Genomic DNA, 21,830 nt, shown 5'->3' with positions numbered 1-21,830 from the left:
TTACTCGTAACATACAGTCACACTGAACATAAACTCTTATTAACTTGAAAATGAAAAGGTGACATTATACATTCAAATAAATCTACTTATCTACACTAATACGCCTTGAAAAAGGTTCTACCTCCATGTCTTCTTCATCCACTTCTTCACTAATGTCATAAACGCTGTCCTTGGATAAGCGACGGGCATAAATGTCCAGTTCAGACGCCAGATCGCACTGCGGTGTAATGGACAGTTTTCTTCTGAAGGACGACTGCATCTGCTCTCTCCGCTCTTGACCGTGTGCGTTGGTGATGAATGCCAGGACAGACTGGCGCCTCTGCCCGTTGAAATGCTGCAACCCATGGTGGTACAGGTTCCCCCTGGGGAGCACCTCCTCTACTTGATCATCCTCGGGTACCACAGAGAATCTTCTCTCTGAAAGTTCACAAACCCCGTCCTCTATTATTGAGGACTGTGGTGCATTTAAAGTCTGTTGCGAGTTCCCAATGAAGGAAAACTTGCGGGCAGCTGCCAGGGGGCTAAGGATGAGGGACTGTTTGCGTTTTTCTGGGTAGCCATCGCCCACAGGGTGGCCTTGAGATCCAGAACCGATTATTGGAGGTGGTTGCTGGCGAAACGACTGCCGAATTGGCTCTGGTCCTCGGAAGCCGGCAGTTTCATCTACGGAGACTCTGCGGAGAGTTTCTGTGAGAATGGAGCTGCGTCGCTCTGCGTTGATGTTATCGTAAGCTTGAAGGCCAAGGAGGAGGGAGCTGAAGTCGGGGCGCTGGGCCTGCAGCTCTGAGAAGGTGCCGTAGAAGTAGCAGTCGCCGTTGTGCAGCAGAATAATTTTGTCTGCCCGTTTGAGATGCTCCAACTTGCTGGTGACCACAATACGAGTCTTGGAGGCCATAAGTTTACAGACGCATCTGTGTAGTGATTCAGAAAAGGGAGAAAAGTGTCACATTTTACTTCTATTCTGAGAACCACGCCTTACTATAAAACAAAGGAGCTGCTTGTGATGTGAAATCCTAAAAGAATAATTTTACATTACATCGACATAATTATTTGTTATTCAACTTAAATCCCATTTCCTGAGAAGGTTAGAGTGAAAATGACCAGTCAAGCAGTGTGTGGTTGTCACAAGCAGAGATAACCTTGACCTTGAATGTAAACTTTCACTCAGCTACCCCCACCGCCCCCACATGAAAGACTCTCTGTATGGAAACACACTTCTCAAAGATCTCTTTCTCTGTCACGATGTCCAGGTGGGTGAAAGGTGCATCCAGCAGGTAGAGGTCGGCATCTTTGTACACAGCTCTAAGAGAGAAAACCAAAACATGCAGAGTGAGTTAGACAGCGTGAGGTAAAAATTAGGGAAATGTGACAAATCGTGACATATAGCAAACAAATGTTAAGGCAAGATAAAAACAGAAAATAGTGAGTGAAAAAAAACAGGAAGCAATAAGAGAGACAGAAAAACCTCATATCACAGTAGTGTAAATGAGGATGTCAGGTCCCTATGGGAATAGATCGATACGAGTAAATACTAACAGTGATGGCAGGAGCTAAAAACCAAGTGAGTGGCCGCAAATTGATGCCCACACTTTAAAACAGTAAATAATGCATGGGAACAGGAGACTAATCCATGCAGAGACTTAATGGAGTAATACAGCTGTACTGAGGCTGTAGAAAGCACTCATCAGTGAAGAGTGAGACCATGAAACAGTCACACAGAAAAGAGTGAGAGGGGACTGTTATCAGCTTTTGAAGTTTAAGATTATCTCCTGTGCAGGCTTGATTAATCACACTGTTGGGAAACAATACTGTAACAGGACATCAAATCCTAAATATGTAGCTTTTAAAGAATAGGACATTTTTTACATTAATAGATTATGTCCCAGTGATTTCATTTATTGTGAGCTACAATGTGTCTTCACACCTAATGTCTACAGAGGCTGGAGAAGTGAACGTGTGTTGATGTTTAAAAGGAAAACAAAATGCTACTTGCTGTAAGTCTTAAGAGATTTGTTTTCATTACAAGGATATTTGTCCTTTTTCTATTTCATGTTCTATTTTTGTCCAAAAACAAGATCAAACAAAGACAGGACAAAACAAAGACAGCCATTATAACTAATGAAAACGGGTGAATGACAGATGATCAGGTGAGACAGTGAGTACCTGGCCAGGCCGAGGCGAGCCCTTTGACCACCACTGAGGGTTACCCCGCCTTCAACAAGGAGCGTCTTGTCTTTCTCTGGCAGCAAGGCAAAGTCCTAGAGAGGGGAACAAGGGATGTGTGGGTCAAACACATGCATGCACGGATTTGTGTACAACAGCAAGAGGATTGCTTTCCTACATGGAGCCTTGGTATTTAACATTTTTAATATCATTGCCTGTTGTATTTTCTAAAGTATGAATAGTCATGGAGCATGCTGTACTGTACCAGTAATCTAAATGCTACAGTTCCTGAAACTAGGTCAGTGGTTTGAAGATATGCCATCAGCTTAAATTGTATCCACTTATTCTGATAACTTTGGAAAAGAAACACATCATTAATAAATAAAAGTTGATGGTCTTACAACAGAAGATCAAAATATGGCATATTTCTAACTGGTGAAATGTTTCAATGAAAAGGGGGAAAATCTCAATCTAATCCAAATGCAAACAGCATAACAAGAGTAAGAGTTTGTTTCTCCTGCAGATGAAAGCTTGTGATGACTTTTTACCAATTGAATACTTGTTGTATGACATGTGTACAACTTAGCACTGTAGGAGGGCCTGTTATCCTTGCACCATGTCCTTGTGTTAGGGTTTCACTCTGCATTAAGATTGCCTAAAACAGACAAATATCTGAATATAGGAGGCAGGAAATATAGTATAATATACATTTATGAGGCATGTTGTATTCAATGAGGTTCTTAAACAAATGTTACGTTAAGTTGATATATGGATCTTTGAGTTTTGTGTCAAAGAAATTAAAAGATCATTGTTGCTTTTTTAACAGATCAAAAGAAAGTATTTGCCTGTCTCTATTTACTAACATGCACAATCAATCTTTTTAATAGTTTAATACAACTGCAGATATTTCTTCTCACACACTCAGCACTGTGTATGGAACAAACACCAACACACAGTCAAACACATGATGTTCACCTGGTAATCAGACTAATTCATGTTCAGATGATCAACACTGATTTATTGTCAAACCACACAAAAGACAACTCACACATGGGATGAGAGGCACATGAAGTACATGTCACAAGTAGAGATATATGGTGCATTCAGTGGTAAGTGACAATGAAAATAGACGCTCACACCGATAAGGATGAAGTGACAGCACAGGTTTATCATCGTTAAAACGTCCTACCTGTTTATTGTCGGCTTCCGCTGTCCTGACAGGAGCGCATAGGGGATCAAGTTAACAGGTTGTTTAACAGCTTGTAAAATAAGTCAGCATAGTAAAAAGACATGTTGTGTGTCTTACTGTGAACAAAAAGCATCTGCCGGGCCAGCAGCCTCGAGGCTGGAGGCATAAGATGAGTTTACAGTGGCAGGACCACCCAGGGCTGTCTGTCTGGAGCAACAATAGTGAGGAGTTACAGTCACAAGCCCACTAAACAACTCGTCTCTGTCTGGACAAATCTGCTTTAGTTGTCACTCCAGTCTGTCAGGGTTGCCCTGGGGATTTTTCGACAGTAGAAAATTCAGGAGAACAAATATTTGCGATTAGTACTTAAAGTTATGGTTGGTTATTTGTTTTTGTAATAATTTTATCTCCCATTACTTCCCTCATAGCCATCAATAAGAAAAAGAAAAAAAGCCGGTGTCTGTGGCCCCTCGCAGGACGTTTATTAACACGACCAATCATTTCATTTGGACAGGATGAAATGATTGGCAGGCAAACCAGTCCGTCACAAACCAACCTGCCTGCATGCCAAATAGAGACGATAGTCAGAAGTTAGCGAGACTTTGTACCAACTGCAATGTCAGACTTATACAGAACAAATACGAATTACTTCAAACAATGCTTTAGCTCCAACCCTTTCATCTTAGAGGAGGCCTCAAGACTCACAAAGCACACAGACAGACTTCCTGTCATTTCCACACAATACTTCATGTAGCTGTACTGACAGTGTGACTCCTCTCCATGCTTTTGTTATTTAAGTTTCACTGACGCGTCTCCTCAAAGACAAAATGGAAGCTGGCTTTAACACGCAGATGTCAACATTGCCTGCCAGCTCTGTTTGCTGTGACAACATGTTGTGTTTTTAATCACAACCACTGAGGCACTGTCAGTGTGACAGGAAATGGGAGCTGGCAGTAAACAGATATGATGACATGAGCTGCTGCATTGATTCTAGTATAACTAATACTAATACAGTGTATGTAATAACGACAATTCAATGTGGCCATTTCTAGAAAGTTTGACTTGTTACATTACTCACTGTTACTTCACTGTATATATGATACTCACTTTTTTGTATACTTGACAAGTACACAAGGTTTCTGAAGAATCTCTAGGTCAAATATCTAATTCTTAGAGTTAATATCTAAATTGTTAATGTTATGCATTTACATCATATAATTATGCATTATCAAGGTGTATAAACTCACCAAGCAGTTTACAGCTAAGATATCATTTTTTTTCTTCAAGCGCCCAGATGGGAAGCCGGTTAGGCCCGTAACCGCCCGTACAGGACTCTCAAAGATATAAAAGCTAACACACCCACAAAGAGGGACAATTTTGCCTGTCATCTAGAGCTGGGATTCTATTGGTTGCACAAAAAGATTTGAACTCGAAATCAATAAATCCAGCTCTCAAACTGAAAACATGCTCTTGAATAGAGAATACGAAAATCTAACATCAACAGCAGAACCAATGAAACGGATCACAGCCTTATATTCCTACTGACCATGTGCATTTCTTTATGGTCAAAATTCCCTATCTTCTACTGGCTCCTTCCAGCAGGATGAAACACCATCTCAAACAGGTTACTTGAACATGAGGAGTTCAATGTGTCACTAGATCTGATTTAAACATGTTAGTGATGTAGTAGAACAGAAAATATGTAGCGTGAATGTGCCGTCGACAAATGTGCAGAAGTTATGTGATGCAGTCATGTCAACGCAGATCAGAGGAACCAAGGTAAAAGGGAGGGGCTACACAGTGTAAGTATGGTGTTCCTAATAAAGTATTCGACAAGTGAATAAATCTAAGTCTAAAACAAAATATTTGATGATTTAATATTACGTTTCAGATGTAACAAACCCACAGACCTGATGGTTCGCCTGTACAACTCATCTGTATTGTGACGTCCACTGCTGTGAACCAACAAGCTCATATTCCATCCCACTGAGATGACGCGGGATTTCCATGGCAACAGAGACAGACATTATTCTGCTGAGAGGCCGTCACTCAACACTGAGGCTCATAAGTGCATGAGTGTGTGTATGTGCATCAGCATATGAGACAGAATGTGCAGGCATGTGTGTCTTTGTCTGTGTGTGAGGGACATAATGGGTGTAAATGTGGACTGGGGGGAAATCTGAACCTGCTTGATGCTGTGCAGAGGCTCCAAAAGACGAGAAGATGGATTTACTACAGAAAACTGCCATGAAACACTGAGCCATTTGTCATTTTTCACAGTATGTGATTTACAGTGACTCAACATATACCATGTTCATCGACATCTTTACCTTTGTTTGCACTTTTATTCGGTGGCTGTGTTTGTCCATTATCTGTTCCAAACATATTTTCTCAAAATATGGCTAAACCAACTCTTTCATCATCATGAAAAGCCTTGATAACTTCTATTTTCTTCTATAAACAATGTTGTGTTTGATATAAAAAGCAGGAGATCTGTGTAGTTTACATAAGAAGCAATCTAGGAGCCTTTCAGCTATCGTCTGATAACGAATTAGCCTCTGGGAGCAACGGCCAATATTTTGGGGTTTCAGGTGTAGACAGCAGATATCCCGGCCCAGACTCCAGCTTCTGTTCGCCGTACACTGCAGTCCGACTAGTTTCTTTTATAAATTGAGTCAAACGTTTCTCCGCAAAAACACTAACAGGGATACTTTGCATAGGTGTTGTAGGTCCAGAATACATTTTGGCTAATCTCTATTAACAGCTATCTGCCTATGAATGCAGCTAAATAAAAAAGCTGATGCATTTGGGTCAATGTGTTCCACTTCTGTTTACCGGCGGGCAACCAAAGCTTGCACAAACGTGCTCAATATACAAAGAAAACACTTAATCAGCAGAACAGAAGAAGATAGACAAATGAATGTACCTCTTCTAGCTGGCAGGCCTTGATGATGGAGGTGTAGCGGTACTCATCGTAGGTCAGGCCAAACAGGATGTTGTCACGGATCGTCCCCGGCATGATCCAGGAAGTCTGTGGTGAGAAGGAGATGCGGCCACTGTGTCTGATTTTACCCTCTGATGGCACCAACTCTCCAAGGATCATCATGAGCAGGGAACTCTGGATGAAATGGAAAAAAAGATGTTCTGTATTTGACTACATTTTATAAAGATGTTGCTGTCACATGGAGCAACTTGAATTGAGTCAGTACTTAAGGTTTCTGTGGTTCTTTCAGAGGACACTTAGACCAGATGTCTCAATATAGATAAATTCAGGGTCGGTTGTGAGTTTAGTGTAGTCTCTATTAACACTCATTCACTAATAAATAGTGAATGAGAGGATTTCTTTGATCTACCTTTCCTGAGCCAGTGGATCCAGCCACTGCCAGCATCTTGCCCTTTTCCAGGTACAGGTTGATGTTTTTAAGGACAGGTGTGACGTATAGGTTGGTGAAGAAGAGGCCGGCGTCACCGTTCAGGTGTCCATTTGCTTTGCTCTCCTGCTTAATCTTCTCAAACAGCTCACCGATGCCCTGCAGAGGAGTTGAAAAAAGGGGGAGCCTTTCACTGATGTGAACAAATCTTGGGAGGATGTGAAGATATTCAAAAAAATGTAATATCGCTAATATAAAATACAATTAGAGAATATAAAAACAGAACTGAAACTGAAACATGCAATACCTTGTGTGCACTTTACCTGCATTTTATATAAATAAATATAATATATTATAAATCAGACATTAATCTTGATTGAACAAATTTTACATCTATCAAATAATTCCAGAAATCTCAAAGCATATCTTGAGAAACATACATTAAATTTTAATAAATAAAAACAGGCGACCAGCCCTCTGTAGCAGCCGCAGCTTGGACTCATCAACGTAAGTGACTTTCGTGATCACAACAGCAAAGACATATTGATTCTCCAGTTCTGGGTTCTGCATACTGAGCTTCACTGAACTTTGAAAGAACAGGTGAACAGCTCTTTGTGCAGTCGTGTGAAGCAGTTTCAGGCTTCTGTGGACTGAGTCCAGCAGCTGGTCTGTATTTTCTGCAGCTCAATTCCTGCAGGTAACTTTTACAGTTTCAGAAAGAAAGCTGTAGCCAGCATCACCACAGGTCAAGCAAACAACTCATTCCAAACACTAGGTTTACATAAATACAACTAAGTGAGTGTGTCTGTCAGGCAGTGACACCAGGCCAACAACTGTGAGAAACAAGAGACTCTCCAAAGACTCAAAGTCTTCACAATGGCCTCATTTCACCTCATCTGTCACTGCCTCTGTAAAGATTAATGGGTGACACATCTCGCTGATAGAAAAAGGGGAACTCTGCTGGACTCGCCGGCTTAATCATCGACCTCAGTGACGCTCTATGGGTCACCGTTCCCCTAACGCTTGGGCTTGCGGTGGTTTGTTTAGGTTTGCTAGTGCAATTCTCATTCAAATGAGCTGACGTACGTGTTGTCAACAGTAAAGAAAGGCAACACCCCTCCTATTCATCTGCGAATGGCACATTCCAGGAAAAGGAGAAAGCAAGAGGAGAATCTGTGAATTAGGCGATGAACACAACCCTGAATGTCAAAGGGAGATCCAGCGTTCCCAGCTAGGTTTGGTGATGACACCAAGGTAATTAATTATGCGAAGTGATAGAAAAAAAGCCAGCGTTAGATATTTGTTTTCTCACGGTACTGGGTGGTCAATGAATTACACCCATTAGACTAAGTTTACAGCCTCTGCCTATAGATAAGATTATACTCCCCATTCCCAGTGATGATGAGGCTGTCACTAATTTACCTGTGATGCACAGTGGATTAAGGGGCGGTGGGAATTTACCTTCTTTAAATATATCATTGTCCTCTTACAGTGTTGACACACACATACTGTAAATCTACTACAGCCTGTCATGTTGAACAAGCCAATATACCAATCTGACCGTTTGGCTCCTCTGTTCTTACTTAAATAAAGCAACAGCTGAATATTACCATCAATTCAAAACTAATTTTGTTATGGTCAGTTTTCCACACACAAGGAACCTATGCACACATCCATCTACAACAACACCTTTAAGCTTTATTAATTTAGGATCACTCTCATGCCAAACTATGGATGTTTATGATTTAACATTCAGATTTTGGTCAATTACACATTAATAGAGATTGCAGGAAGCTGTATCAATATTTCTTTAGCGAAGGGGGTTCCGTTCAAGGTGTTTTCAGTGGATTTTAGCTTGGTGTTGCACTGTGAGCAAACCTCATCAGAGCACATGGTGTGTTACAAATACACAAATAAACAGTTTCCCCCGTCAGTGGATAGGGGAGTAGTTGGGAGAATGGGGGGATATATAAGGGTTGGGTGTGTTCTTATAATGGTGCTTCAACCGGAGTGAGCTCCTCTAGGATCCTTGTCTTTAAATGTGAACCCCAGTTAGAAACTCTATTATCCAGTCATTCATATCCCACTTAATCATATGATAACCAAATTCACGCCACATATCCAGTTTAAAATTACAGTCTTTTGCATGTTCCTTTGAGCCGGAGTGAGCTCCTTAACCAGAGTATACAGAGGAGGAATCAAGACGAAGACCACATAAAGAAAGAAGGCCGCCTGGTTATCTCCAAGACTACCATACAGAACTGTACAATCAAGTCATTGTGTGGGATGAAGCACTAGGCCCTTCGCCTCCACAAACGGTTCTCCTGAGGCAAGAAACAGCAGAGTTGAAAAGCTTGGTTGAAGAACTTAAAGATAGACCTGAACTGTATGAACAGTGTAATTCTGAAGTAGATGAATATGAAGAGCAGAATGGTGATGAACAGATTCATGGTGTGATGACCAGCACAAGGGAAAATACACACCTTATGATAAAGCACATTCAGAGCCTTTACTCTCAGAGTCTATACATGTAGCAGAATGTGGTAACATTTCTCAGTCAGTGCAAAGACACCCCTGCTTAGGGATTCGACCACATAATGATCCTCAAGAATCAGTAAACATGGTGCAGAAACCTTGCACAACGCAAGCCCAATCTGCTACTATAGTATCTGAAAATACACCCTCTGTTCAGGTCAGCCAAGTGCCCCTAGCCCCTGGATATGTCTGTCAAGCGCCCCCAGCTCCCTATTCTGCTAGTCAAATCACCTCAGCTCCTGCTACTACCGGCCAATGGACTTCAGTCCAAGCACATGGCAGTCAAGCACTCCCTATTCACGCAACCCTTAGCCAAGCACCCTCAGCGTTAGCACCTTTCAGCCGAGCACTGCCTGCTCATGCATATTCCACCAAACCATCTTCAGTCTCTGTGCCTTTCCCCCAGGCACATCCAGTCCAAACACAGAGGGGCAATTTACGAAAGTTCATTTTAGCCAACCACCTGTAGCCCAGGGGTAGCACAGCCAAACACCACAAACCCAGGTGCATTTTGGTCAAGCGCTCTCTGCTCTCATGTTCAGCAAAGCCATCTATGTTCTCTTCAAGCACCTGCAGCTCATCGACAGTCTGCTCCTGGACTTTCACTCCATGCTGACCAAATCACACCTCAAGTTTATTCACCTCAATCAGTATATCCAAACCCACCTCTAATTCCATTGCAGCCTGCGCTACCTGTTACACCACATATCATGACCATCAGCAGCCATATCATGGCAAAACCAGGCTGAAAATACTACTGCCTTCAGCTGCTTAGTATCTTGGCCTTGATGGGGCGGCTGAGAACGTTGACCTGCCTACAGTGAGGCAAGAAACACCGACCATGGAGGGTAAATTAATTGCCCTAAAAATTGCTGCAGCATCAAATCCAGACAGACCATACACAATAGAAGGGACCTTTACATCTGAACCCAGTTCTTCTTCCATTCAGAGCAAAGAGGGTACCTTCAGCAGTAAAAACTAGACTTGGCTGGGTTCTCCAAGTGCCTACATCTTTGCCTGGATCAGAGGACACACCTCACAGTCTATCCATCTCAACAACAAACCCCTATACGGAGCTAAAGCTTGATGTGGAACATGTGTGGCAGGCAGACATCCTCCCCTATAGAAATTATAAGTTCATAACTAGATCCAAACAGGATAAATGATGGAATGGAACTTCTAGAGCAAAGGACCATAAGAGCAGTTGTCCTCTAACCAGAAGTTTGGCGGTTCAATCCCAGTCTTCCCTATTCCGAATGCCGAAGTGTCCTTGGGCAAGATACTGACAGAGATGCACTGTATGAATGTTTGTGAATGGGTGAATGTAAAACTGTACAGTAAAGTACAGACCATTTACAGAACAATTACCCCAAACTTCAGGCCCCCAAAGAATCTGTGATTCCTCTCCTTTCAGTAGCTGAAATCGACATTAATGTAATCGATTAACTGATTCAGACATAACAAACCTCATCCCACGATGCAGACACATTGACCAGTTCTACTTCACTCGTGGTGAGGTTGTACTCCAGCACTCTGTACTCTTCCTTCATCAAGAATTCCTGGAAACAAAACAAACAAAAGACATGGATAGGCAGTAGTTTGAGTATACGTACAGTGGCACATTTGCTCTGTACAAACCTGTTAAAGTTGACATTTTTCATTGAATCTGTTGATGAGCAACACTGTGTGTTTGTGTTTATACTGATTATACTTAAAGGCATATAACTAATTGATAGATATCTCACACCCCCCGTCCCTAGACCCACCTCAATCTTCTTGATCAGTGCCAGCGTGTCGTACCACATCTGGATGGATCCCGGCAGCTGACGGGTCAGCGTCATACGCAGAACCATGCAGTAAGAGGCTGTGGTGAAGATTCGACGCAGTATGATGCCTTTGCTGAGTGCATGAGGCACAATGGCTGATACGATAACCAAGATGGCAGAGAAGAAGTAAGAAGCACTGTAGAAGTAACGCAGAGAACCGATCTTCCTCGTCAGTGTCATCTCGTCCCTGAGGAGGGAGGGGAAAAGCATATATGCTTTATTAAGACTGTGTAAGTATATTCAAGTTCAATAAAGCTTTCAGTGGTTTCAGTTTATATTTAACTTTAATTGAACTTTAATACTGCAATATTAAGTTCTTGTAATGAAGCATGACAGTAGATTTTGTCTTCAAAGAGCGACCAAAAAACATCCTAAAAAGGCACATTGGAAAACAGTGCATCAGTTTTCATGCTGCTATTATCAGGTAAATGTGAAGTCTTGTCCTCGTGTTAGCTCTGATACTGATCAAATATTTCGGCACCATGACATCAAAACTCTTTCATAAATTTATTGCACTTGCCAATTACAGTGATGCTGCTTCTGGCTCTGACAGGCATCAGTAACGACAGCATGGTTATGCAGAGTAACCACGTTTTAACATCTCCCTCTGAATTTTGGCACCACGTTGACTCAACTTCTACTGTACAGTCAAAGCCCTTTAAATGTGAAGTTGGCTTACTCTCTATGGGGCTGGTTTCATTAGAATTTTCTGTTTATTACAGTATTTCTACGATACATGATGTACTGTACAGGTAGCATAAAAAAAGAAAGAAATGTGATTAGGGTTCGGGTTAAAATCATTCTTGACTTTAGGATGTATTGAACACTGTTATATTTTAATCATTTAAATGACGTGCAGATACATTGTTACAGCTATCCTTTTGACCCAGAAAGGTTTAATAAAAACAATGAATAATTATAATAATAATTTAATTATTAGGGACATTATTCTTGTATTGTCTTGTGAAGTTGTGGTTGTGGTGGTATCTTACTGCCTTATGTTCTTGATGATGGTCTCCATCACCTCCTCCCAGCCATACGCCTTCACAGAGTGGATGTTCTCCACGATCTCAGAGGTGAGGGCCAGGCGGCGGCTGATCATCCCTGCTCGTTTTACCCTGTTGACGGGCGACAGATTTTAAATCACCCACTCAAAGCAGCATCACAAATACATAAATTAACATTTCTGTGTGCATGCAGATGCACAAGCAGGCACACATCCACCATAGACAGACACATAAAGTCACCATCAGGGTTTTTCCTTCATAGAGAATTGCAAGGCAGCCGCCTCCATCAAATTTTGTGCCGCCTCCACCTCCGACAAAATTCTTGTACAGTGGAAACAGCTTATAGTGATCACGTTTGTCCTGGGCCAAATTCATCACTATGAGCGATTGATTACGATAACTGACTTGCGTGGCTTCTGTATGATAGTCCCAGAACTTGAGGGAAAGGTAACGGCGCACAAAGTAAATACATAGACTGCAACACATTAGGGAACTGAATAATAACAAATTTAGGTTTGCTTCTTATGTAAATGGCTCATGTTGTATGTTGTGTTTATGTGTTGCAGTGCTTCCCCACCGATGAGGTCCCATCTTCTGTGAGAGCCAGGCCTGGATGATACCCAGCAGGGTCAGTGCTGCCAGGGCGCAGAAGCCGTTCACCTCGATCAGTTCCCATAGCAGACCCACACACAGGATACACTGCAGGGGGGTGATCCACACAAAATGGGCCAGACCCAGGCTCTGGAATACAAACACACACATACACACGACATGAGTGTGAGATGGAATATGACTTACACATTCCGATGAGGAGACATTCTTTTGCACCTGACCACAGAAAGGTCAAGGGTCAGCTTCAAGGAAACCTCTATAATTTAAATAATTCTTGATCATATGGTAGGAATGATATTATCATGCGTTACTTTGAAATCAGAAAATCATATAATGAAGTAATGCAACTTTTGTAACCAATAACAATGGAGAGAGACAATCTATAGCTTATTTGGATTCATAGTATTATAAATGACTTCATGATAAAAAAAAAAAGAATTACTACTGTGCCTGATTGTGGTATTTACAGCATGTGCATCAGTACTGCTTTGTCATTGCTATGTGTTTTGTTTGTTTGTTTTGTTTATTCTTTATTTGTATTTATTTAATAGATGGGTTCTTATTGCTGTACATGAAATGTGCGGACTGCAATAGAATGTATGTAAGATAACACTGACAGACTACAAAATGCAACGTAGAAAGACAATGTGAAAGTACAGAAGCAGCGACTGTAGAAAATAAAGAAACAAAGAAAGTATCAATACTTTCTTTGTTTGGAACTACATCTTTATTTTCTTTTGAACGCATGGCTCATTTTAACTTGTGCTATTTTAACTGTGATTTGCACTGAATATCAGCTGCTCTGTAGGTGAGACACTTTTACAGTTCTCACCTCAATAAGTTGTTACTGTTTGATCCACTCACCTGAAAAGTGAAAACTTTAATTCTGCTGAATATCAACCAGCCTCCTTTTAACAAACACATGTCACACACTAGACTAGATAACGCCCACCAGGAGACAGTGGTGCTTTACCCAGGCCACATGCAAGCCAGGTGATAATTGTCTCACAGTAGGTGGCAGAGTGTTTCCACATTCAGAGCCTCAGTGAGACTCAGAACACAAACACACACACAGGCACACACACGCCCTCTAGCTATGTTGTCTTGCATAATAAGAAATGTGTCTCTCAACACTTTGCTTTGTACACACACCTAATTGTGTTTGAATGTGTGTGTATTGATCCCGATTATTTGTCCTCCAATTGTCCTTCAGTAAAGAGAACACATCACCGAGTGGTGGTAATAAAATGGATCCATTGAAGTCAGTCAGGGTGTCAACTGTCATTGTCTCCCAGGTATTCATGAGTGGAAAACTACTGTATGGCTTTTGTGACTTTTCAGGTAACCAAATTTTCAGGTAACCAAATTTTCAGGTAACCAAATGTCTGCACCGTGAATATATATAGAAACAATGTTTCTAAATACATCAGCCTAAACACATGATGGTAAATTATATGATAATCAACTTCCTGAAAATTAAAGTCTGATTTGGCAATGCAGATGATGAAATGTGTTGTCACTCTGTACTATCACCTCTGATGAGATGTAAAAGCCATATATATATATATATATATATATATATATATATATAAAAGGGGATTTATGCTTATTTCCAACTGTATTTTTATACTGGGACTCCACTGGAGTCCCGTTGTATTATTCACAGTTTTAAAAAGCACTCACACAGTTAAATAGATTATATCTTGCTGAATTCACAGAGTAAAATATGTAAGAACACACAAAAACACTGAAAACATTCACCATTGTGTAAGTAGCATACTGGCTAACTAGCAAACACTAGGGAAAACTCCAGTACATAGACGGCCCCATTAAACAGCTGACTCACTGTCATTTTTCCTTTCAACATGAGTCAACAAACTGCAACCATTAAAGCAATGATGCAGTTGTACAATGTTTGTGTAGCAATAGTTTGTTTTATGAGCCAGAACAGAACCGCACACACTACGTATGGTCCCTGACATAACATCACATGAAACTAACAACCTGAGCAACAAATCATAATGATGAGTTCTGGGGTTTATACAGTGATGTCATACATGGCCACTGGACTCTAACTGAGGGAAATCAGTTGTAGCAACAGAGGACTTTAATCCCTGTACTGAACTGAAACATTTAGAGAAAAAGAGCTGTGCTTGGAGAAGATGCCAGCAGTCTGACGCCTGAGTTTTTGTCTCACAAGGACTATCTAACACACGTTTATTTGAAATGTATTCCATGTTGTACATGGACATCCAACATTGTAACATTATATGACAGAAATCACTGAAAACCACAGTAAGACCCTTTTGAGAAATCAACACACCTGCATAGACCACCATACACCCAGATACTCTCATGCTCATGCAAACAGGACAAAAAATAACCAGGTTTCCCTGTATTCAATTTAAACACCATACTTAAAATGTAATCAAAATCAGAACACTAAAATGCAGTGTACATGCAAGTTAACAAAATGTTTGTGATGTCTCACCTCATCTAGCTTGTTGAGGTGGGTGGACATTAGACTGACTAGCTGACCGGTGCTGATCTTGTCCAAGACACGGCTGGATAACTTCAGGGTCTGAAAAGGTCAAAGGTCAGGGGTCAGTTGAAGCACAAAGGGATAAAGTGAATTGGACGGGAGAAAGCCGGTGACACGTGACAAAACTTTGACACCAGGCTGTCACGCCCCTCAAAGCAGCCTGAGGATTGCCTCCCAGGATTTAATCAATGCCTCTGTGCCACCGGTAAAAGTTTTGGCATATGTTCCACTTCTCACAACTTCAGAGGGAACTCATTTAACTTTTATTCTCCATTGTATCTAAATGGCAACTAATGTAATGGATTTAAATCCATAACAAAAAAATGTCAACATTTCAGAAATGAAAACAGTACATTTAAAGCAGAATTAGTTGGAGATTTTCTCAAACTTCTCAGTCACCATTTGAATATTTATCTCTTTATATCCTTTATTTATGCAACACACAAATAAAAGTTGTCCTCCCCTCCCTTACCTTCTTGTATATAAGACTGAAGAGGGCGATTCGGATCTGCATACCCAGGTGATGCAGGCCAAAGATGGCGGGCTGCAGCAGGAGGAAGCGGGCGGTGAAGAGGAGGCACAGGCCCAGGGCCAGGAAGAATCCCTGACTCCGCTCTGGAGCATGGAACGGGTCAAAGGATGCGATGATACGACCCAAAAGCTGTGGCTGCACTGTCTTAGACGCCTCCTACAACAAGAGATGAGGCAATGGGACAGAAAATAGATTCATTGATTTAATCTGCTTTCATATGCAGTACATGTTTTTCATAATAAATCTTATTAAAATTAAACTTTTTGTGTCAAGATGCTTCAAACTGGAAATCACTAGTGAATACTTCTAACATGGTGAATAATCCTATTTTATTTCATCATTTAAATATTTTAATCTAGATCTATCTAGAAACTTAGATGTATTACAATATATATTGTGATATGTAGACGGTCACCTTATCATTTCATTCAATTCACTGGAGTAGTTCATGTGGAAACACAAACAATGTAATGGACTCACAAATAGACTACAGCTGAAAAAATGGCAGATATAAAAGGAACATCGATGTCATAATTTTGCACTTGACAACTAAGAACCTTTTCCAAAGCTTTTTCGTTTTCCCACACAGCCTCTTTAACATCTAACAGGCATTCTTATCGTCATGACCACCACCTCCAACTATACTAACTTACGCAACGGCTGTTGTTGCCACTTTCCCATAAGCCCAGGACAGTGAGATGGGCAGTGACACTATGGTGTGACATACTTTGTACGTCATAGCACTGTCGCCCTGTAGGTCCTCTCCACTGAGACAACACACACACACACACACACACACACACACACACACACACACACACACACACACACACACACACACACACACACACACACACACACACACACACACACACACACACACACACACACACACACACACACACACACACAGGTGGAGCTGGCATTGAAACCACACTGTGTGACAAGGACAGATGATAACTGTAGGAATGTGTAAAACTAATGACGACCTGTTATTCAATACAGTATTGTGTTTTTACATAAGGACATCCGGTGTCAAACATTTGATCATTCTTAATGTGAACAAATCACAATTATTCTGTGAGTACCTTCATTTGTTCATTAAGAGGATATTTGTCTGTATACATGTCTCAGAATGGTTAAAAAAGAGGACATTAAACTAAGTTGATTCATGATAAGAATAAAAGTGAATGTAGGTTATAATTTGAATATAAAGATTTGTCAAGCCAGCTCTTGCAATGTAACGTGATTATGTAACTAAACAATAGGCTCATTAACAATGTTTATTAGTAAATTAACAAAATTTATATTTGTGATATTAAAGGGAATCAAGTAATTATTAAGTTTTTTAAAAAATAAAAAGGATTTACAGCTTACAAATTCTCACACTTTAGTGCTCTCTCTAATTGCTGATGTCGCCAATGCTACATCTACAAATTTCAACAATGTTTGATTAAAATTCATATTTTATTGTTGCAGTTTATTTTGGTTACACCCAGAGGTATGATCCATTCTATTAGACTTAACACCAGGTCCTCCACTTGCTTCCTCCATATAGGACTGACAGACTCACCCCGAGATAGAGGAGGACACCAAAGAAGGCGAAGGGGCCAAAGAAGCAGCGGGCCAGCGCTCGCATCAGCCTGGGCTTGTTCTTGGCTGACGCCACCTCTCTGTCCCATTCTCTGCAGGGAGGGCAGAGTTACAACACAGTTAAACAAAAGGTGCAGGGGAATAACACATCCAGCAGCCAAATGCCAACAAAGTTTGTCTGTGGCTATTCTATTTGACCACTACTACTACTTTGGCAACAGACCAGTTGCCCAGCAAGTTCTTTCTACAACTTTGGCTTGTAATTCAGTCACAGGACGAGGAGCTGGAGTGCATTTCTTTATTTTGAGTTTGTAGGAAATTCTTTGTTAGTTGAAAACAAACACATAGAAATATACTGAGAAAATGGTATATGATTTTATCAAAATTATTTTTTTAAGAATTTCCTTTGGGCATATAGGGCCTGGTTTTACAGCTGATTCAAAAAATTATATTGGATATTGCCTATGAGAACTTGCAGGCGTGTTACAGTAGTGTTGGATTAACTTCACAAAACTGCCATCGCAGGCAGCTACAGCTACAGTGAGTAGCTGCATTGTTCTCCAAGGCTCATTTATAACCTGGCTGACCAGTTCAATGGTGAGTGATGGGAGAAGAAGTGAGGAATAGAAAGGATGAGAGAAGGAGAGAGAACTTGGGGGCGAAATGAGGAAGAGTGATAACAGAATATTATGTATTAGACTGTAACAAGTTAACAAAATCTCCAATGGCTTAAATAAGATAGTAAGTTACACATTGTGATAAGATGTAAACAAACCGACCTACCATTTCTAAACAGTAAATTAGACTAAATTTGCATTGGATCGGATTCCTTAGATCAATATCGGCATCAATATTGACTAATCAGATCCAGTATCAGCAATGACCTATCCTCATTAAATACAGTTTCTGCATCAATGCAGCTAAAACTCAGTATTTCCTTTTCATTGCAATGTCAGACCTAACATTCTAGTGCTTGTTTACACAGAAACATATTTTGATAATTTAGTTTGTTGTGTTTTAATGAATACACCATGAAGTGGTATTATTGCGATAATGGTCATTTAACTCTATTTGAACCTTTTAAACATTTATCTAATAAGGTATCATATATCTCAGTAGCGCTTGCCGCCCTTTCCCCTACTGTAAATATGTTCTTTTGCATGATCACACACCATGCAAACTTTAATTGTTATAATAACCTACCAGACAAGTAAATGGTGAAGTGAATTGAAACTCAGGTCTTGGATCTAATATCTGTGCATCAGTAACAAGACAGTGATAGCTGAACTAGAATAGGCATATACAGAATTCAGATATTTCTACTGACGACCTGTGGTAAACAGAAATGAGCAAAATGACTGAAAGAAACCTAATTCTCAAATCAACGTAATTAATTTAACGCACACACAAACTGAACTGAGGCCAGTAAGTTGCTGAATTAACTGTTTTCTGTATTATTACCCAGGTCAAATTTTCGATTTCTCAAATAAATTAAATTAAAATGTAATTAATAACATCACCTGAAATGCTTTAATTAAATTTCTTTAAATACATTTCTAATGTATTTTTAAATTACTCAATTTAAAAAAGCTAAAAGTTTACAGCAGTTTAGATAAAAGTCTGAGCTATGTTTTTGGTCAACACTTGATGAAAACCTTACTTCACAGCAAAGCTCATAGAATTAAACTGTAGCAGGCGGGTGATAAAGGGGCCGGTGGTACACAACATGTTTTAATGGAAGCTAAAGTTCACTTTCCCAGAAGCCCTCACTGTTTGCCTGATCGGAATAATGAAAGCAAAATCACCCACCACTGCTCATTCATCACCCAGTGTGCTCTTGGACCTTTTTAAAGGTCGGCTTTTTAACACCCATGTACGTTAGCTGGCTTGTTGGCACCGTTTAGCCTGACGCTGGCCCCTGGATGACCAAGAGGGAAGGCTGTGTGGGTGTCTGCAAGGTAATAATAAATTTAATTAAATTAAAATATAAGATAGGAGAATAAACGGACTGCCTTCTTTTTCTTGAAAAAAGAAATCATCAAGGATCTGGCCTTTGCTGTAATGCTGCAAAAATTAGGACAGAGGCCATCCAAGGGAGACGAATAAAAGAGAGACGATGAAGAAAATAGAGAACGAAGAGGGAATGTAAGGACAAAACATTAGGATAATAAAACTGGGAAAAGTAAAAAGAGGAGAGAGACAAGAGGTGAGAAAAGAAAAGAGGTGATCAATTGGTACAAATTAAATAAGATAAAGAACAGGAATAGAAATAAAGCTGGCATCTGGAAAAATATATATTTGTGTGTTTAGAGAAAACTGAAGTCAGAGAGAGGCAGATGAGAAAGATAAAATCAGGAAAAAGGTATGTTCAAAGATACATACTATGCTTTTTACTGCAATTCTGAACTGATTTGTATATGAATGGCAACAGATTCCTGTCATGCCAGCATATTAAATTTGAAGGGGACTAGATTTAAACTAACAATAAGATGACAAGGATAAAGAGATGAAATAGAGAAGGTAAACATGGGTAATTAGAAAAAGGGGTTCAGTGAGGAGATAGTCAGGAAGAAGAAAATACAACAGATACAGAAGTAGAAGACAAAGAAAGAAAGAGGTGTTAACCCTGTCCATCATCTTGACTGGATGTTTGTATGGCACACACAGGTTTGGTTTATGTCTAGCCCTGTTTAAATGCCAGCCCATATTTTAACTTCACTCTGAGGGAAGTAAGGACAATTGTCTGCAACTGTAAACACATGTAAAGGGCATGTACGAAAAAAGAAAAAAAAAGAGCAAGCTGCAGACTTGTGGGTTATTGTTTCTCGACATATTCATTAAACTACAAATATTTAATTTTCACAGAAGCTGCTGATGCACATATTAGATAAGGATTTCCAAAAGGGCCTTTCTACCACCAAGAGTGGTAGCCAACTTGCTGCCACTCTGGTTTTCTGCCTTGTTTTAAAGTTAAGGTGTAAGGAGCTGCTCCGTCACTGACCGCCAGCGGTCCGCGCACATACTCGCACACACGTACACACAACCACACACGCGACATTTTTCACGCTTCCTGTTACAGTTTCTAGTTGATCACTATTTAACCATCACCGACTCTGTTAGCTGGGGGGCGATCGAGGGTGCACACTCGTCAGCTCCGCATCTGGGTTGCACGCGCGCGCGCGCGCGCGCGCACGCACACACACACACACACACACACACACACACACACACACACACACACACACACACACAGTCACCGACCAGCGGTTTAGGGTCGCCGTTTGTTAGAGGGAACAAACAGGGCACAACTTCCTGTTGTGTTTTTTTAAAGATAATTAATAAGAGTTGTACTGTTTCTAGTTATTACCTTTTTGTTTATGGAAGTCATTTGATTTGTTTAAAGATGATTTATTTGGTGACATGTAAAGACTTTATTGTAAACTTTTATTTTTGTTTCAAGGACTGGTTTTGCAGATAAATGTGTCTGAATTAGTAATTAAGCCCGGTGGGAGGGGCTAAAGGTTGAAAAAGGGCAGCTTCAAGCCTTGCCAGAGGAGTCTGAACCCAGTTACAGAGAAGGTAACGTCAGAGCTCATGAGAGCATTAGACAAGAGTTTTTCCTGTCGGTTTGATTTAAAATTATTTTGTGTTATATGTCTTGTAAATGTCCACGGAGAGCCGGCTGAAAATAAACTGAAAACAACACATTTTTTGACTACGCCTGTGTTTTCACACTCTTTGAGGAGTTTTTAAGGGAGACCCCGCCACATAAGGTTAAAGGGATAGTTCCCCGAAAGAAGGAATATTCACTCATTATCTAGTCACCACTATGCTGATGGATGGGGTGGGTGAAGTGTTTGAGTCCACTAAACACTTCTGGAGTCTCAGGGGTAAACAGTGTTTCAGACAAATCCAATACAATTGAAGTTACCGGGAACCCCTTCTTCAGATGTAAAAAAATTTACAGAAAATGCCTCCATACCACTCGTGTGGTGTCTTCCAAGTTTCCTCATGCCCTGACATTCATAGTCGACTCGAAACGGTGTCTTTTACACCAAGTTTGCATGCACACACTACACAGAAGCGCTCGCCGAAAGGGGACATGCAGGGTGCGCTAGCATCTTTACTTCCGGTAGTGGAATTTTAGGCTTAAAAACATGGTATGAGCAGTATGGAGGCATGTTATGTTTTTTTCTATTGTTTTATTACGTCTGAAGAAGAGGTCACTTTGGCTGCAACACTGTTTACCCCTGACACTCCTAAAGTGTTTTGTGGACACTTCACCCACCCCTCCATCGGCATAGTGGTGAGTAGATAAGAAGATAAGAAGTCCTTTATTAGTCCCGCAATGGGGAAATTTGCAATGAGAGTGAATTTTCATTTTTCGGTAAACTATCCCTTTAAGGTTTCTTTATTGTCTCCCATGGGAGAAATCTGTTTAGGATTACAGGTGCTGCTGC

The 21,830-nt window shown here is 40.6% G+C and overlaps 1 protein-coding gene across 1 annotated transcript in view; it reads right to left on the bottom strand.

Annotated features, from left to right (window-relative positions):
• cftr (CF transmembrane conductance regulator) overlaps positions 1–21,830 on the bottom strand; it is a 41,768-nt gene that overhangs the window by 17,891 nt on the left and 2,047 nt on the right. Inside the window, exons 3-14 of the mRNA XM_035157729.2 lie at positions 17,351–17,462; positions 15,718–15,933; positions 15,195–15,284; positions 12,669–12,832; positions 12,077–12,202; positions 11,025–11,271; positions 10,725–10,817; positions 6,706–6,882; positions 6,279–6,470; positions 2,164–2,258; positions 1,216–1,302; positions 122–911 (exon numbers count right to left, since the gene is read on the bottom strand). Coding sequence (XP_035013620.1) covers positions 122–911; positions 1,216–1,302; positions 2,164–2,258; positions 6,279–6,470; positions 6,706–6,882; positions 10,725–10,817; positions 11,025–11,271; positions 12,077–12,202; positions 12,669–12,832; positions 15,195–15,284; positions 15,718–15,933; positions 17,351–17,462 — 2,389 coding nt within the window. The remainder of the gene's footprint in view (positions 1–121; positions 912–1,215; positions 1,303–2,163; positions 2,259–6,278; positions 6,471–6,705; positions 6,883–10,724; positions 10,818–11,024; positions 11,272–12,076; positions 12,203–12,668; positions 12,833–15,194; positions 15,285–15,717; positions 15,934–17,350; positions 17,463–21,830) is intronic.

The sequence above is a fragment of the Hippoglossus stenolepis genome, chromosome 5 (assembly GCF_022539355.2).
Source record: "Hippoglossus stenolepis isolate QCI-W04-F060 chromosome 5, HSTE1.2, whole genome shotgun sequence".
Lineage (NCBI taxonomy): Eukaryota > Metazoa > Chordata > Actinopteri > Pleuronectiformes > Pleuronectidae > Hippoglossus > Hippoglossus stenolepis.
Note: the sequence above shows the minus strand (reverse complement) of the source record. Positions and strands in the feature narration are given on the sequence as shown.